The following is a 19563-nucleotide window of genomic DNA, read 5'->3' as shown; positions in this document are numbered from 1 at the left end:
AAAAGAGGTATGAGAAGAAGCCTTTCACCCCCACCCCCCGGGTAGATGCTTTATGCCAATTGGCCCTAGCTAGAAAGTCTGAGTATGTGACATCTGATGTCGGGTTGCTTGGGTGATACAATCACGAACTGCTATGTAAACTCCAGTCTGATTTACGGATCAAGAATTCGTTTAGAAATTTGTTGATTGCCCTTAAGATGATTAAATTTTTACTTCTCTCTCTCTAGTGAAGGTTTATCCCCTATAATTTTGATATCAGCGATAATCAATAAGGTCATGCAAGAATTTCCTGTTACTGCTAAAAGAATGTGTACTTGAAATTATTACATGGTTCATTTAGCAATGGTCAAGGCCACTGACAATCTACAAAAGGAGAGATCAAAATAGAGGGGGCAAACAAAAAAGACGAGAAAAACAAGGCCTACTAGCATCTATTTCAATGAATTTTAACAGATGACTAACGGGCCAGAAATCGTTGGTTAGAAAAAACATGAAAATATGATTATGGTAGGTCCCTCATGAACTGTGTCAGAGCAATACGAGGGGGTTAAAACTGGAAATGGAAGCTTATTTGGGTAGATAATCATTTTGTTTAAACAGAAAATCAATTGCGCTTTTCATTATGACTGTCTTGTTTGGGAAATAGGTCCTTATTAGCCAGCTAATGGTCCTAGCCACAAAATGCAAGGCAAGAGCAGATGCAGTTAGATAACATGACGAGTGAAGAAAACTGAGAGCAATTGTGGGTTACCTAGTCCACACACAGCTGTCATGAATGAACAATTCATCTTTATACCATTCTAGTTTCTACTCAGAACTCTCAGGCTTAACTAACAGAGTGCTAACGTTGTATTCTCACCGGTAAAATATATCGATGTGGCAGACTAATCCGAAAATGAAGTTATAACAAAAACAATTAGTTGAAGAGCAACCCGATATAATGTCATCAATGTAATCAGCATCAATATTTTTTCCATAAGCCATTGCATCAACCTGAATAATAGTTTTCTCACAAAATTCAAATTGGTATAATGGTAAAATTAGACCTCACATACGTCTAAAGGGATTTTAAACATACCCCAAAAACAAGGTTTACATTGATAAATTGAATTTAACAAATATAGCAGTTCGTTTCACGCTACAACTTTAGCTCAGCAAATCGAGAGCTTAAGTCTTGAAAATTAACAGCTTCAGTAGTTTATTTCAGGTTCCAACTTGAGTACAACAAATCCATTAATAACGGGCTGCCAAAAATCAACAACTTTAATAAAACAAGTTGACAACTACATTTACCTTTTCAAAATTGACAACTTTAAAGAACTAACATTATGAAATTAGTTATCCCTTCCAATCTTTATTATAAGGATGATGAAAATAGAAAAGGAAGAAAAAAAGATTAATGAGAAGACCTTAGAGGATTTGAAGACAATCAATGCTGTTTGACAGTAGCTAGAGCTGTTCAACTTATCCCATCCCAACCAATTTAGAACGGGAAAAAATTTCAAGATGAGACGACTATAAGACGGGGACAAAATAGTGACCGGGATGGGACGGGACATGGGATGGGGTTATTCAATTCTTTTTTGAAGAATAATTATTTCTTAGAGTGATTTTCAGGTCTTAAGTTGTAATATTATCTCAATAAAATAATTCATAAAGCCATTATAGTGTTTTTTTAATAATAGTTCTTATTGTGTTTATACCTTTTTTACATTATATAATTGGGCTTTGTACATAAATTTTTTTAGTGTTTTTATTTTCAGAAGCTCAATAGAAAACAAATATTATAACATAAAAAAAGATCCAGGCTCAAATTACATAATTTGTAAATAAAAAAAAAGGACGGCCTCAAGACGAGACAGGACACGAGAAATCTTGTCTTATCCCTATTCACTAGGACTCCCTGTCCTGTGAGCAGACCTAGATGTGTGATAATATTTTGTTTTGGTTTTGATATAATGTTATTCCTTAGCACACTACCAAAAAACATCTGATTTGCGACGGAATTTACCGACGAATTTATTTTGCGACGGAATTAGCGACGGATTACCGACGGAATCAAATTACCGACGGAATTAGCGAGGAATTGGTTTAAAATAATTCATAAGCCATTATAGTGTTTTTTAATAATAGTTCTTATTGTGTTTATACATTTTTTACATTATATAATTGGGCTTTGTACATAATTTTTTTTAGTGTTTTTATTTTCAGAAGCTCAATAGAAAACAAATATTATAACATAAAAAAGATCCAGGCTCAAATTACATTAATTGTAAATAAAAAAAAAGGACGGCCTCAAGACGAGACAGGACACGAGAAATCTTGTCTTATCCCTATTCATTAGGACTCCCTGTCTGTGAGCAGACCTAGATGTGATAATATTTGTTTGGTTTTGATATAATGTTATTCCTTAGCATTAGTTATTATTTGCGCCTAATTTAGAATTCTAGAATGTTTTCTCTTTGGTTCCTACGGTTTAAGGTATAATAACTGTCAACACATCTCATTAAGACTTATGAATTGAATAATATTGTTTTTTTTTATTCCTTTCCCTTTGTTTCTCTGATTTCCCCTCCCTTCCTGCTCTCTATTCTTTCTCTTCTCTCCTTCACGTCCAGCATTTAAAGAACCTCTAGACTCTAGCATGTTTCATAATATAATATATTTTGTTGAAAGTGTTAATTTTTTTTCATGTAGGATCTTTAATTAATTATAAAAATTTCTAACTATTAACCAAACTTCACTAATTAAGAAATTTTACTGAGGATAACTGTAATACTAACTCCAACTCTAAATATAAAAACTAATTTATAGCGTAAATTGCATTATAAACTAGTTCTTATATAAAGGTATTATTTTGCAAGAAGTAATTAATTTTGATTAATTTATTAAAAAATTGTTATTAATTGGTTATAATAAGTAGAGTCTTTAATGTGTTGGAATTTTTTTTTTTGGCTAGACATAAATAATCGCTCATTAGATAGGCAACTCAATAGTAGTCAAGAGGTTCATAGCTCAATTTCGTGCTTGTTTGGCTGAGCGATTGAGGCCCCAAAAATTACTTATTTTTCTGATAAACCCGTTTGGAAAGTTGGAAAGTATTTGGCAAAGCTTATAAGTTATCGAACTTGGGCCTAAAAAGCTGGATTGAAACGGATTTAGGGGGTGTTTGGATAGAAATCAAACCATGATTTCAGAAGTGCTTTTACGAATTACGAAGTAAATATGTGGAGGAGATTATCTCGTTTTGCGGAAAAGTGCTTCTGAAATCATGGTTTTAGGTTTTCCAAACACCCCTTTAAAGATAAGCTGATATTTGTAATTTATGGGAGTGAAATCGGACTTACCATTGGAAGTGTTAGAAAAATTTTATTTCTCTCTCACTCCTCCCTAAATTGATTAACGGAATCCTCCTCTAGCTGTAACTCATAAGTCATGACAGCTGTTTTGGAAAATATTAATTGTATTGTAATCATCAATCTAAATACAATACTGATATTTTCTTATTTACCCATCAGTGTGTTGCTTCTTAATGCTATATAATATATTTTTAATTTGAAATTTATTTTAAACTTTATGAAGTAATTGGATAAAAATTATCTTAAAAATAAAAAAAGTTGAATAAAATGTTATAAACTGAGATTAAGATTAATATTTAGTTTAATTACATTTTTAACACATTTTAATTCTATTTATAAAATTACATCAATGAAGATTATGGTATAATAATAATTTTTTAACAATATTATTATTGTTCGTGTAAAACTAATTATTTTTCTCTATCTTTTCTACCTAAAATTTTCTTCTTTTCTGCAATCTAGAAAATGATGGTCATGGCTTATTGTAATTTCAACCGTAAAATAATATGAATATTATCCATCGTCTTCTTTGTATATATCACCTCTTGTGCTTAATATAAGGGTTCGTTTGAATTTTATTTTGATCTTAAATATAAGATCCTAATCCACTTTGTCTCTCATATTTATTTTTTTTTAAAAAAAAAGTCTTATAATAATAGTAGTTCTAGTTAATACACTGATTAATAAGGATATTTTAGAAAAAAAATAGATATTTATTATAAATAAATAATTTAATTTATTTTTTTTAATCTGTTCAAATTAGCCAACTAAATTTTATATTGAGGGTTGGTAGCACAAACCAAAAAATTTATTGGTAATAAAAATGGCAATAAATATTATAATTATAAATTATAAACAACAATAAATAACCAAAAAAAATCGTTTACCCGTCATATCCCCTGGGAATACATTAAAAAAGGTTTATTTTTCTCTCATATTAAATTAATTCAAATTCATTATATTATGTGAATTTATTTTTTTATCATGTTTCACTTTATATTTAAAATATTTTTCATGATTTCTTAAACTTTAAAATTTAATTAACTCATTAAATTTCACTTCTTCACATTAAATTAATTTACATTAATTATATTATGTAAATTTATTTTTTAATCATGTTTCACTTTATATTTAAAATATTTTTTGTGATTTTTTTAAAGTTTTAAAATTTAATTTACCATTAAATTTCACTTGTTCATATTAAATTAATTTAAATTTATTATATCATGTAGAATTTTTTTTAATCATATTTCATTATTTATTAAAACTCATATCATTTTGGTAATTTTACAAACAAACTTATTTTTACTCAATCATAATCTAAATAATTTTTTACCAAACTAACTTTTTTAAATTTTAATCTAAATACAATTTGTTTTATCCAATTTAACTTTTACCTAATCTTACTTTTTTAAAAATCAGATTAAAAATAAACTACTTTTTCTACTATCATTCCAAACACCAACCTCCATTTGATGGGTTTAAGGAGATATTTGAATAAAAATCAAACTATAATTTCAAAAATAATTTTACTGGATACAAAATAAATTATAAAAAATTTATCTCGATTTATAAAAAAATATTTTTCATGATACCATTCAAACTAAAAAAATTTCACTTCTTCACATCAAATTAATTTACATTAATTCTCAAGTTGTAGCAGCTTGGAGCCATTTTCACGATACCATTCAATTCCCCCCCCCCCCAAAAAAAAATCCAATAAAAATTGATTAATTTTCTATTAACAAAACACGGGAGAGTGCGTCAAATTCATCATCCGTGGACCCACAAATCTTGAGATCGCGGATAGGAGAGAAATGGCGAAATTCTCGGTTGGTGGGGACGACGATGGGGAGGGACCCAGCAACCCGACCCAAAAGCGACGCCGGATTGTTGTTAGATGCGGCACCGTCGGAGAAGACGAACGGCAAGACATCGGAAACCCAAGCGGAACAGAAGACGAAAGAGAAGATATTGTGCAGGAGCTCGAGGTGCTACAAAGTGAAGAAGATCCATGTAACGATGATTCTGGCAATTGCTTTGGAGCTAGATCAAGCGATAGCGGTGAAGACAACAGTGTTTCAGCGCCTGAAAATAGGGATAGGTCCATTTCTGTCACCCTTAGCGATCCTGATGTGTTTGATTGCTGCATTTGCTATGAACCCTTGAGTATCCCTATTTTCCAGGTCGGTTTTTAATGCCTATAATTATTTCTTTGTCGATGAAAAATCTTCCTGTGCTGTTGCATTAATGATCAATGTCATAAATATGACGGCAGTTTACACTTCCTCTTTGATAAGTACACGGGTATTTGCTTGTCGCTTCATGAACATGAATCTCAATTTCCTGATGGCATTCTGAAAGAATTTCATTAGAAGCTTGAGGAATTTGCAATTTGAAGTTGTGTGTAAGTTGAGGACCAGAGTTTAAAATTTATATGAAGTGTGCAGCCAATGGTTAGTGGTTGTAGTTTGGATTGACTGATTATTTGTCTTGCATATCACTAGGCGTTAGGGTTGTTGTGTCCTTTTTGAAGATGGCAATAACGGGAACCTTACACTACTCTGTTGCCAGCCTTGATTAATAAAAAGCTGCTTCTTAAATTCTGGTGAATGTCAATCAACCGTGCTTCCATGATTTTGCCTGAAAAATGGTTCAGGAATGTTCGAGTAGTGGACGTGACTTTATTACTTGTTTACATGCCTTATATTTTTTTAAGGCAGCCATGCATACATAAATTAAAAATTATATATGTATTATATATTCATGTTTTTGCATACTTGCTTGTATGCATATACACATTATGCAGGTTCTAGGTAGCCAAAAGTCTCGACTCCTAGTAGTAGATTTTATCAAAAGTAAAAGTCATGATAGTGTAATATTTATATAGCAGCAACATTTTTTCTTCAGATGTATAGCTGTTTATATAGTGGCGATCTATCAGCAGTATAGATCGGTTTTGTGTTTCTGATCATGGCTGAACTTTTGGTACTGGAAATTTTAAATTTTTTTATATGCTGCATTATTGTCTCTGTTCTCATCATTTACTGTATAAATTTCAATAATCAACATATTAATATGTCATCAATATATTATATGAAGGTAGATTTACTTTTTAATGTTTGTTTACTACTTGTTGTCATGACAGTTGATTGACTTTTAACTTGGTGCGATCTTAAAAAAATTATGAACCCCTGTGCAAATGCACAAGGTTGAGATAAGTTAATAGAATATAATATGTTGATTAATTATTTATCATGTTTTTTCTGCTTTTAATTTTAATGTACTAAAATGAACAATGCTTATGTTGGTTTGGGTCACAGTGTATAGCTGAAACAACCAAGCATTTCATTATGCTTGCACCATAGATGACATTTCTTTGAAAAGTTATTTTACTTTCGAAAGTTGTTGAACTTATATACATGCTCATGATTATATCTCTAAGTTATTAATTACCTGTATCACTAGTTGGTTTGATTTTTGAATCGATGCTGTCTTTTGAAGTACTGAAAAGGAAAATTTATTTGGCTACAGTACCACATTAAAGGTAACATATCATCAAAACAGAAAAAAGGGGAAGGTAGGGAACCGCTAGAATTAGTTTAAGTCTTAATCTGGGTAATCCATTCTTCATCATAGTGATTGATGCTATTTTCCATAGGCTGTTTCAGTCAGGATATGTCTCACTATTTTTTTTTTAGCACCTTTGCTCATTATCTGGGTAAGTAGCTGTGCAAAAAAAAAAAAAAGAACTTTTGACTCTAACTACAATGCCTCTTGAAGTTTCCCCCCTTCTTTTTGTTGGTTGCAGAATTATAATTTGATAAGTTACTTTTGGTTTCAGTGTGAGAATGGGCATATTGCTTGCTCTTCCTGTTGTGTTAAACTTGGGAACAAGTGTCCCATGTGCTCTATGCCCATTGGCTATAACCGTTGCCGAGCCATTGAGAAGGTGCTGGAATCTGTTAAGATATCCTGCCTAAATGCACAATATGGTTGTAAAGAAACAATAACTTACAGCAAGAAAAATGACCATGAAAAGCAATGCATTTATGCACCATGTACATGCCCGCAATCAGGTTGCAATTTTGTTGCCCCCACTAAGGAGCTGTCACTCCACTTTCTCCTTAAACATGGGGGTTCTGCGAGGAATTTTACCTATAATAGCTTCTTCTCTATCTTCCTGAGGGTAAATGATGAAGTTATTATTCTTCAAGAACAGAATAGTGCCGATCTATTCATGCTCAAGAATAAAGCGGGGGATCTGGGGAATATGGTTAATGTTAGCTGCATTTGTCCCAATTTATTCCGAAAGGCATGCTACTATGATATTCTGGCCAGATCCCAGGGATGCTGTCTGAAAATACATTGTTTAGCGGAGAACGAACATGGTCGCAAAGCCAATAATACTACCCCGACAGGGTTTCTTTTGATCCCATCTTGTTTTTTTGGCTCTGGACAGATCAAACTGGACATTCGCATTGTTATAACACCCATCTTGCAGATGTGCAGAGATCATAGTGTTGTGTATTTGTAAAATGAAGAGTACTATCGTCTCTTGATCCGTTCCGTGTAAAAGGAACGGGATTATACTGGACAGATCAGAAAGAACTTATTCTATGTGGCCACAGCTGGCCTTGTTAAAATTTCTGGCATGAATGTGCCATTATATTGGCTTAATATGGTTAAGATTAATTGAATTGGATGTGTCTTCTTGAAGTTAACCTTGTTTTAAAGATTTGCGTCCATCGGATTATGCATTTTTCTGCTATTTATCAAGTAATGTAAAATGTTATGATACTAGAAAATTATCAAAAGAATTCGATTTCAGTGGAAAATAGAATAAAAAGATTGAAAAAACAGAATCTTGTATATTTTCTATCTTATCCATTTTGAAAAATTGATTATTTAGTCTTTAGTTTGATTCTTATACTTTCAAAATTTATAAATAGCTCCATAGAAGTTTAAGTTATCAAAGTTCTCGATATTTGTAGTTTAAGATCTGATTAAAATCGAAGATGTTGACAAAATTGAAGTCGATAAAAGAAAGGTAAAATTGTCGGGTGAAAAAAAGAAGGTAAAATTGGCAAAGACCTGGCTAAAATCGGAAAACTTGACAAAAGTAACTGCGGATTGCTTCTACCAGTTCAAAGCAGTGTGAAGGAAAGAAAAGAAGAAAAATAAAGAAAAAGAAAATAAATGAAAGGGGGAAATTTGCATACAAGCATTTGCTTGTTGTGCCGCGTGCGTTGTAACATGTTCTAATTTACAATTTTTCTATTTTCGCGTTTTTTTCCCCCATTCTCCCGCTACAAAATCCCATGAGAAGAAAGAATAGGGAAAGGAAGACAACGGCAAGCTGTTCTGTCGGGTACGCCAAGAGGGGGGGATGGGCGAATAGCGAACACTTGACAAGCCGCTCGTAGGTGTTATCCGGGAAGAAGAGCTCCCTTATCACTTAACTATCCATGTCCAAGGGATAGAAACGGCTTGAGTCTATAGCGACCATGACACGAGATAGCAATTAAATTCAATACCCAAAAAGAAACTCAACATGTCAATACCTCAGCACCAGTTCTTGTTTCGTCCTCTCACTCGATTCCTTCCCTCCAAACTCCCTCTCACTTCCAGAGCCTCACCGTCACCCCGCCGATCATCGTCTCTCGGCGTTCTCTTTCTTTCCCTAGCTCATGCTAACAACTTAGCTAGCTCGCCGGGTAATTCTTTTCTGCCGCCATTTTCTCCCTGTTATTTTACTGGAGATTCTCTTGGCAGGGACGCCGTAGGTGCCTTCTTGAGTTAATTCAATCTGGTCTTTCTTTTCAAATTTTTCTGCGCGGTCTAGTTGCGTCCAGGAAAGGATTGTATGGAATAACATGGTCTTCGAAACTCTTTGGGCTTCTCTAACGTCATTTGTTGCGTTCTGTGAAGATAATGTGGAGCCGTTTGTGGAGAATAATCTTGATATGCCTAGAGCGGACATATTGAAGCAGAAAATGCAACTTCTTGGCATTGACTTGGACAATTCTTGTTTGCCTGGACAGTACCAGAATTTGTTCTGTCCTAAGGTATCTGTTCCTATCATTTTTATGAATTTCTCATCTACCATCTGCAGTAAGTGTTTGCTTCCGTCTTTCTTCACCCTCCCTAAAATGCGCTTCGGTATTGTGTCTATTTTGCTGTTCCAGTGTAAAGGGGGACAGTTAGAGGAGAGAAGTTTGTCCCTCCACATCATACCTGATGGGTAAGCTTCTTCTACTTGGTTTGACATGCGGTGATAATTACCTGATTTTCGCAATGACTCAGTAATGGCCACTGGGTGTCTTTAGTGAATTTGCAATGTGGAGGTGTTTTCGAACTTCATGCGGGTGGGCTGGTCAGGTAAAATAATGTGGTCCTGTCTCTTCTCAGTCTCAAATGTAAAACTTCTAAGTTTGCTATACTTTTATATAACTAGTTGGTTTTGGTCAAATATATGTATATATAACTAGTTGGTTATAGGCTTTTGCAGATGACAAAGAATTGTACCGCAGGGTTGGTCAAAAGTCGTACGGAACAATGACTGAGGAGAGTTTAGGATTAGAGCCGCTGGGTCCTAAGGTATTCAAAATGACCCTTTAACTTAGTACCTGACAAACGACAACCAGTTTCTGAAATGAACTCTTCTAAAATTTTCTTTGCATTGTTGTTTTATTAGAGGTCTTTCAAAGGTCTCTTCTAATTAAATGGCAAAAAATGTCATTATGTTCGAATAATAAATGTTCATTTCTTTATAAGTAAAGGGTGATTCATCTTCCAAATAATGTGGCTGGTAGAGGCCATGATGCATTCTGCATTAGGCCAAGTATATGTGTTTTGAGTTTTAACTATCTTACGCTTTTGTCATTCTTTTTCCAATTCTTAGTTGCTAGTGCCTCAAACGAGATTTTGAAGTTTTTAGTTAAGGTACAGCAGCACCCATTGGAATTCTTTTTTTAAGATTTTCTTTTCCCTCGTTAATCCAAGTTGAATTTCTCTTTGATATTTATTCTCTTTCCTATTAGCCCTTTGTTACATCAAGGGCAACATATGTTTCAGTGACTCAGTACTACGTTTTCACCCTTTATGGCCATAAGCAACAATTACCAAGTTTTTCTGGCAGTTTGCATACCTAGTGATTTTTTAATTATCAAAGAATATTGGGTAGCTAAACAATCTACAAAGAGTATGACCAATGATGTGATTTGTAGAGCTCCGATATACAATCAAATTACCAGATGTTGATGGTTAATAGCTTCATATATGTCCAAGCAATGTATGCATGGAGTAGAAACGAGGTCTCTATGTGATCTTGTGTGTGCCGAAACTTCTTTTCCATTTCATAACATTTAGTTTGATTGTTCACATGTATTAATTTTCTACTTTCCTATTCTAGCTTATTGCATACTTCAAGGAGAGACTGATATCAGAGAAAACTCTGAGCAGAAATGCTGTAATGCAAATGTCCGACAACAAGGTATTTTGAACTATGCCTATATAAACCCTCTCATTTTTTATTTTGTGATTACAAAATCTCTACTTTTCGTTTGATAATTTCCTCAAGTGTCCTTGGTTTCTCTCTGCATTTCTTTACAAAGCTAAAGATTCCAAATCACTTAAATGTTTCTATCATTTTCTCCTTGATAGATGCCACACAATCTTTTCCTTGTATATAATCATTATGAATCTTATTTTTTCTTGTACGATTATACATTCATTTTAACATCCTCACTTCTACTACCTTGGTTTTTTCTCTCTTGTTGTCCTTTTAATATCCGAAATTCACTATAATATAGCATCCTTGGTCTTATAATAATTTAGTAAAACTTCCATTTAAGCTTAATATGTACATTATAGTCATAAAGGACTACCCAACTTTTATCCTATACATAACATCTCCTTCAATTTCACCATCATCTCCTATATACTTAAACTTTGACACTTGTGATATGATTTTATCTCCAATCTTTACCTCTACATTAGTGTCTGATGAAGCGTATGCAAAATTTGTTTTCAAAAGGTCTGGACAAATCTGACCAATTTGTTTGTATTCAAGGATATACAACTGTATACTAGTGATTTGAAGTAATGAGATTCAGATATATAATATTTTACACTTTAACCATGAAAATGTGTGTGAATGTATTTACAAATGAAGAACTTCTGATGACATTTGAAGTTTTCTGCAGAATGTAATTGCTTTTACTTACAGACGGAATGGATTGCTTGTTGGTTGCAAATACCGAACTATGGAGAAAAGATTTTGGCAGGTAACTTGTTTTTGTCTGAATTTATTGTTATTTGTCTAACCGTGTCTCTTCATTCTCACTATAGGTGTCCCTAAATGATTGAGTGAACCTTCTGAGCTTATCATTTCAGATTTAGTTTACCTTATCCTTCTGTAGTGGGTACCACTTGTAATGGCTGACTGGATACATTAGAAACCATCAAACTCGCAGTGTTAACCAGAAAAGTGGGTAGCACTTATATAGTGGTTGTCAAAAACACATTTCAAGCATTAATTTGTACAATTCTAAGAAGACTTGTCTCTATTCTTTGTTTTAAAAGGATTTTGCTAAAGTTGACAGACGGAAGTTGTAGAGAGAAGGAAGGGCAGGGAATGGGGGAAGTTAAAGAAAGGGAGATGGAAGTTTTATTGGTCTGGACCTTTACTTCTCCGGAGCCTTTATTTTTGGGTGAATAGTAGATGGGCATCTCAAAATAATTCGTCAGTAAGCATTACTCCTTGATTCTAGCATTAATGATCAACCAAACCTTTAAGAATCAACAGGCTATAGTCACATTTGATCATAGTATATCTATCATTATGGCCAATTGAATAAAGGCCCCTGTATCAACGTAAGCCTTGGAATTTATCAACTTAGTAAAATTACTTTTATGGACAGGTTAATTTGAAAATAATATCTTCATCGTAATTATCTGATGTGCATTGAAAATGCTGACTTTGATGTACAGGGAAAAGGTACAGACAAGATCTTGTATGGACTTGATGACATCAGTGATGCAGCTGAAATTATCATTGTAAATTCCATGCGTTCATTTTGTCCATCTCTACATATTATCTGAATTTCACACCTTTAGATGTTTCCACTCTCCAAGATAAAATAATAAAAAGAAAAGAGGTGAATATTTTGATACAATCTCGTGCTGATTTTAGGTTGAAGGGGAAATAGACAAGCTTTCATTAGAAGAGGCTGGCTATCAAAATTGCGTAAGTGTTCCAGGGGGAGCACCATCAAAGGTTTCCTCAAAAGATTTGCCGCCAATAGAAAAGGTTTGATTTCATATTGGAACTTGTCAGGACTTGGGATACGATGCTGACTTTAGTTTTTGAGAAGGCAGTGTGATTTACAAACTCATTTTTTATGCCTAGGAAGAAGACGGGATTTGATTTGTGGCTGTTGAGAGTTTATGTTTATATTATAGTCTCGCTGGCATAGATGATTTGCCGGTGCTTCTTTTGTTTTTATCCTTTTTGGTGTATTTCAATAACCTTATACACACACTTAGCTTGTTCGTTGACAATGTTTGGACTAAATTGTCCGTTTAGAGCACTCACAATCTGTGTTCCGAATGTATGCGCTTCCCTCTGCCCTTTCTTTTCTTTCCTTTTTTTCTATGGGGCCAATGAAGAACTCATATTTACCGATGCCTTTGTGCAAATTGTACATGTCTATCCCATCTTTGACCCTGATGATTCTGTCTATGAAAGTGGACTATAGACCCTTTTGTGATTTTGTACAACACACACACACACACACACACACACATATTTTGCAACCTCAAGGCCTGTGAAGTCATACACATTGATACAAATTTTTCCTATGTACAAAAGTGCAGAAAATAAAGTGCGCAATGATTATCTCTTTTCATGACTTACATTCTCATTTCATCTGTGTCTATTGACACCCTCCTTCGAAGTTTCTGTATTGTCTGTTCTTTTCATTGAATATTTAGTGAATTGTCAATTAATTTATCTATTCAGTCTATTAATTTGTGTACCAATGTCTTGATGAAGTTAGGATACTGGATATCAATACCTGTGGAATTGCAAAGAGTACTTAGATAAGGTAAAGGATATGGCGTCTTCCCTTCCCATAATATCTTGAAACAGAATTGAGCACGTAAGTAGTTTGTCTTATTCTCTGTTCTTATAGGTAGATCGCATCATCTTGGCAACTGATAGTGACCCACCAGGCCAAGCTTTAGCTAAAGAGTTAGCGCGTCGACTTGGGAGAGAAAGGTCATATAAATGCAGTAATTTATTTTTCGTGCTATATAAATGTAGTTTATTTTTTATGTGCATATATTGCATGGACAGATTGCTCCCCTGACCCAAAGCATGACGATTGAAGCTCAAATGAGTTAAAGGCAGCTTAGAGATGAAAAGCCCACTGTTTCATGCGTCAAATTTGAGTTTCATGTGATACATGTTAGAGATAAATAAAAAGATAACTAACTATAGGAAGTAGTTAGCTGTTAGCGTATTGCTCTATGGGGCTTTATTATACGGTGGTTGGTCCCTGTATATGCCTACATACCATGCACTGAAGTCTGTTGATGAAATAGAGATCGTTTCTAATTTTCTTGTTTCTCTCCATTATCATGCTTGATCATAATTTGTCGCATCGGCTATGCTGCATATCTAAGTAATGAGGTCACGGTTCTTTCCCTTCGGAACCAAGCACAATTTTATTGGAGCTGAGGACATAGTCGATGCTTTTTGTGGTCATGCGTTCTGTGTTGTTCACCCAACTTGAAGCTTGTGGACTATAATCTATAATGTTCAGTTATTTATAGGCCTTACTTCATTTTATCTAATGTTTTGTGCTTTTGTTTTTTTTTTTGCCCCTGAACTTTTTAGGTGTTGGCAGGTACGTTGGCCGAAGACAGATAAACAGAGCTTTTTCAAGGATGCTAACGATGTAAAACTCTGGTTTTTCATGTCTATTTCTTCCCCTCCCCGCTGCCTTCCCCCCCCCCCCCAAAAAAAAAAAAAGAATGATAATTGTTATGGTATGTGACGTAGGCAACTGATTAAATATGCTGGAATAAATCATTCCCCTTTGTAGGGACTGGGAAGTTAACTTTCTGTTCATTGAAGGCTTTTTGGGCATCTTAGAAAATGAAATTTTCAGGGGGTCAATGTAATTTAAGGCTGATGCTTTTTGACTGTCATTTGCGAGTGCAAAAGATACTTGTCTTGACGGTATGCTAATTGCATTTTGTGGCTGATGGACACAGGTTTTGAAATGCGCGGGAGCCGATGCCTTGAAGAGAATAGTTGAAAATGCAGAGCCATGTTAACCACCTTTGCATACTGGTTATGGGTGGCATTAGGAAGGCCTCACCATTGCTTTCATGTAGGGATGTATAATCTGTTAAGCTGATAACTGATATAGGTGGCTTTTATACATTCATGTAGCAACTGCGACTATATAAATATAAATATACCCTTTCTGTTTTGTTATTTTTCATTTTGTTCAAAACACGTTTATAAAATATTATGATTTCCTGCTGGGCCTTAGGATATACATAAGAATAAATATTTGATGACTCGACTATAGTTAATAATCCATATGTTTTCAATTACATATAGAGGAAGTGACTAATTATAATTAATAGAGAAGTAACTATTATGAGATGAGGCCGTAGAGCTGCGGAATAGATGTCCTCGTCTGCCTCGAAGTAGGGGTGAGGCAGGGCGGTGGGGATACATTTGAGTGCGTTCATTTGAGTCAATCCGGTAGGAGCTAGTGTCCAAAATATGACGGAAGATTGCATCATTTTTAGAGCCGGGTGGGACGAGGCAAAAAACAAGTGTCGAGTTAAAATGGGTGGGGCGAAAGGTAGGATCTTGAGGTCACCGCCATAAGACACTATTTATGGTGGGGGCATAGAAGAGCGAAGCGCAAAAATGGAGAGAGCAATAAGTGAGGAGTGGCGGATAAGGGCACCGCCGGCGCAGGTGATGGCCGTAGCAGGAATAGTGGGCTTCTGGCTGTGGTTGCCAAGGAGCTCTAACGGTGGCAGCATATCCATCAACATATTGGTGCCGCTCTTGTTGATGTGGGTGGCTTACTCTGTTCTTAGATATGGCCGCCTTCGGCATGGACTTGAGGATGAGCCACCCAAGCTGAGTGGTGCTCATGGCGGGGACTCGCCTTGGGGCGTTGCTTTCTTCCTTCTCTTGCTTCTGCTTCTCATATCATACCACCCCAACTGGTAACAAGAGCCAAGGAAGAGGAACCCTGGGGGGGAAAGGCTACGTTTAAGTGGGTTCGAGGTTGAGTCACGTGTTCCTTCTTTCAGTGTAATTTACATGCACACACCTAAAGGCTAAGGCCTAAAGCTATGTACGATATACACTAATACTCTAGTGGACATTGTATTCTTCTCCATCTGGTATCTGCATGTGAGTGTGTTGCCTCCAACAATTCTATTAAACAAGTTCGAAATCAGCCTGGGGACAATAAAACAAACACCTACAGAGCATTCATCGTTTTATTTGTAATTAATTTGATTTTTTAATTTATTCTATATATTTTATTTTACTCTAGTATTGTATTTTACTCCATTATAGTATTATTCATGATAAAGTTTCTTTGGTATTATGGAATTGAAAATTTTTCCATTTCCATTTCCACCAAAATAGGTGGAAATGGTTTTCCATCATGCTCCATAAAATTCTACTACAGAAAACAAATAATTAATTTTTTTTATAATTTTTTCTAGTACAGTATGGTTTTCCATCGTACTCCCTCGTTTTGGTAAATAGAACAAATACGCACGCGCATCCCACTCTTAATTAGCGGTAGACATGCTCCTCGATTGCGTCTCTGAGAGCGGGAAGGATGGAGAAGGGTGTGTGTGTGGATGGGACGGGAGGAGGAGCAGCTTCTGAAGCAGTCACGTTGGAGCGTGGGAGGATCATCCTAATTCCCTGCCTACGTACACAGCCGCTTGTGGATGGTGGTGATACGGACGGCTTACTCGTACGTGGAACACGACCGCTATTAGCTTGATTTTGTTTACTGCAATGTGCACCATCTACACATCCAATCTGCACGTGAGTGCGCTATTTCCCCGACATGCGAATTAAAGGCTCTGTATGATGCTGCTTGCTTTTTTTCGGAAATGAAACAAGAACGAACAAAACAAATACATACAGCACAACTCCAGCACTCGACAAAACTCATGATTGGGGAATCATAGATAGATACGCAATCATGATTTAATGTCGGCTGAATAAAGCAACAATGAAAATAAGTATGCGTTTTCTCAAATTGACCATCTATTAGATCAGTCAGCGGGTGCGACTGTGTTTTCTGATAAGGATACGATTATTTCATTGCTATACTTGCTACCCTACAACGTGCCTGCCACATGTCCAAAACAAGGTCACATGACATGACTCATGAGCTTGAATTTAATTTCGCTGTACGTTTAAATCTTAATATTGAATTGCTGGCAAAAAAAAAATCTTAATATTGAATCTACCTAAAAGGCTATTAATAAATTTGTATATGCGCCTGCATCGTCCTTTTCCCCCCCTTATGTAAGGGTGTATAGAAAATACTACCTCTATCTTAATTATAAGAACCAGTTGACTAATTTAAAAAATTAGAAAAGTAAATTAGGTTAGTTATTTGTCTTAAATAGATGTTATCTTTTTTAAAATATTCTTACTAATCAAGTGTATTGACTAGAATTATTATTGTTAGAAGGGTTACTTTAAAAAAAAATATATAAATATGATAGACAAAATGGATTAGGGTGTTATATTTAGGATCAAAATAAAAATCAAATAGGGTTTTATATTAATTACAGGAGGTAGCAGCACATATGACACACACATATATATATATATAACACGATGCATAAGACCGTTGCGCTGTTGATTAAAAAGTGAGTGAGAGGCATTTATAATATAATATAATATACTCGTAATAATATATAATGGTTGCTTTCCAGAGTGGCGTTTCTCTCAGGATGCCCATGTCACCCTATTGCAGCGGCTGCATCCTGCTTTGTGACCGTTGCTCCTCCTTTTCCTTTCATATTTTTCACAATCCAACAGCCTCATTATATCTTTCTTCCCACCCACAATCCACACTACTTCATTCCATTTTCTTCCTTTTCTCCTCTCCCTCTCTGTCCCCCAAGTCCTCTCCATGACTAGAGAACAACCCCACCCCGCTGAGGCGCTTGTTGAACAACAGCCACCACCTCCCACCGATTCCCAACTCCCAACTGTCCTCAAGAGCTCCTCTTACAAGGAAGAAAGCAACTTCCCTTCTGATCTCAAAGACTTCGAGAGAAACACCTTGAACCAACTCAAATCTAAGCTCCAAGAAGCCATCGCCGGAAACACTCTGTTCCCCAGGCAAGAAAAGGATGCTGCTGACGCTTATGACGGTAACAGAGTTGAACCGGTGGAAATCCACCACAAGGGTATTTCTCTGTGGGGAGTACCTCTCTTGCCCAGCCAAGGAGCAGAGGGTGTTGATGTTGTTCTCCTCAAGTTCTTGAGGGCTAGGGAGTTCAAAGTCAATGAAGCTTTCGACATGCTGACCAAGACGCTTAAATGGCGCAAGGAATCCAATATCGATTCCATTCTTGACGAGGATTTTGGCTCCGACCTGAGATCCGCTGCTTACATGAACGGCGTGGATCGCGACGGTCATCCCGTGTGCTACAACATTTTTGGGGTGTTCGACAGCCAAGAGATGTACCATAAGACATTTGGGACTGAGGAAAAGCGAAGTGAGTTCTTGAGATGGAGGTTGCAGTTGATGGAGGAGGGTATTCAGAAGTTGAACATGAAGCCCGGAGGTGTTTCTTCCTTGCTTCAGATCAATGATCTTAAGAGCTCCCCTGGTCCGGCCAAAAAGGAGCTCCGAGTTGCCACGAAGCAAGCTCTTGCCATTTTGCAGGACAACTACCCTGAAATGGTTGCCAAAAATGTAAGTTTGTCAGTCATATTCAATGACCAATCTGTGTGTTCCTGTCTCTAGTTGATCAGAATAACTGAGCATTGCGCTTGTGTTTGTGTTTGTAGATTTTCATCAATGTGCCTTTCTGGTACTATGCTCTCAATGCCCTTCTATCTCCTTTCTTAACACAGAGAACAAAGAGCAAATTTGTCGTTGCTCGTCCTGCTAAGGTCACCGAAACCCTGCTCAAGTATGTCCGTTATCCCATTCTTTATCAAGTTGACTAAAACTAAAACAACGTTTACTTGATTCGAACATCACCATCAGTCGCATCCAAATAAGTTTTTCATCACTCTATTAATCCCAATTGTGATATTCTTTCGATTTCGTGAAGAGTTTAGTTCACGTAAAATGATGAAATTCGAATAAATTGGACTTCCAAGTATCATAGTTATACAGGAGATTTTTCAAAGATCTGCGGAAGACAAAACTGAAATGCCCTTACTTCACTCTGAACTCAGAATCGATTTTATCTTCATTTCTTGAAAACAGGTACATTCCTATTGAGGAGATCCCTGTTAACTACGGTGGTTTCAAGAGGGAAAACGACTCTGAATTTTCTGCCCAAGATGGCTCTGTTTCTGAAATTACTCTCAAGGCTGGATCAACAGCAACCATTGAAATTCCCGCATTAGAGGTAGTACCAACTTGTGTACAAGTTCTTTCAATTTAGGTTTAGAAACAAGAACATCATAGATAAAAATGTCTGCTGTTTACCCAAGAAAAACGTCGCTTGCTGATTGTGGTTGATCAACAGGTTGGAAACACATTGCTTTGGGATTTAACTGTGTTGGGTTGGGAGGTGAATTACAGGGAGGAATTTGTTCCCACCGATGAGGGTTCTTATACAGTCATAGTTCAAAAGGGAAGAAGATGGGCTCACAAGAAGGGCCTGTTAGAAACATTTTCACGAACAATGAACCTGGAAAGATTGTCCTCACTATTGAGAACACATCGAACAAGAACAAGAGGATTCTCTACCGTTACAAGACCAACAAGAACTCGTCCTAAGAATTCTGTGAAGAAGTTTGTAATTGATGCTGTTGAGGCGTTTGAGAAATTCTTTCATTGGTTTAAATTAATTATTTTTCCTTATGGTGACATTCCAAGTTCATTCTTTTTCATGTACCAATAATGCATCTGATCATATTTTAAATGTTAAATCTTTC

At 35.7% G+C, this 19563-nt stretch overlaps 2 protein-coding genes and 1 pseudogene across 4 annotated transcripts; all 3 read left to right on the top strand.

Moving 5' to 3' along the window:
• The first annotated feature begins 5141 nt into the window (after window positions 1–5141).
• Window positions 5142–8091, top strand: LOC114718289 (E3 ubiquitin-protein ligase SINA-like 10). The gene is made up of 2 exons (XM_028903566.1): window positions 5142–5545; window positions 7204–8091. The coding sequence occupies exons 1-2, from the start codon at window positions 5177–5179 to the stop codon at window positions 7894–7896; spliced, it is 1062 nt and encodes a 353-aa protein (XP_028759399.1). The 5' UTR covers window positions 5142–5176; the 3' UTR covers window positions 7897–8091.
• Window positions 8092–8717: 626 nt separating this feature from the next.
• On the top strand, window positions 8718–14873 carry LOC114718287 (primase homolog protein-like). Of its 3 annotated transcripts, none has more exons than XR_003737800.1 (13): window positions 8718–9076; window positions 9291–9427; window positions 9548–9603; window positions 9689–9740; window positions 9861–9959; window positions 10774–10854; window positions 11567–11647; window positions 12354–12419; window positions 12556–12672; window positions 13417–13468; window positions 13556–13641; window positions 14263–14323; window positions 14643–14692. XR_003737800.1 is itself a non-coding variant. In XM_028903565.1 (13 exons), the coding sequence occupies exons 1-13, from the start codon at window positions 8914–8916 to the stop codon at window positions 14647–14649; spliced, it is 1044 nt and encodes a 347-aa protein (XP_028759398.1). In that variant the 5' UTR covers window positions 8718–8913; the 3' UTR covers window positions 14650–14873. The 3 variants fall into 3 exon arrangements, 2 of the variants coding, with proteins under 2 accessions (XP_028759398.1, XP_028759397.1); XM_028903565.1 differs by having other exon boundaries at window positions 13421–13468; window positions 14273–14323; window positions 14643–14873; XM_028903564.1 differs by having other exon boundaries at window positions 13421–13468; window positions 14643–14873.
• Window positions 14874–15315: 442 nt separating this feature from the next.
• LOC114718275 (patellin-4-like) lies at window positions 15316–19491 on the top strand (annotated as a pseudogene).
• The last annotated feature ends 72 nt before the right edge of the window (window positions 19492–19563 follow it).

The sequence above is a fragment of the Neltuma alba genome, unplaced genomic scaffold (genome assembly GCF_004799145.2).
Source record: "Neltuma alba isolate B1F8T4 unplaced genomic scaffold, ASM479914v2 tig00011824_pilon, whole genome shotgun sequence".
Classification (NCBI taxonomy): Eukaryota; Viridiplantae; Streptophyta; class Magnoliopsida; order Fabales; family Fabaceae; genus Neltuma; species Neltuma alba.
This window is presented reverse-complemented; position numbering and strand designations above follow the sequence as displayed.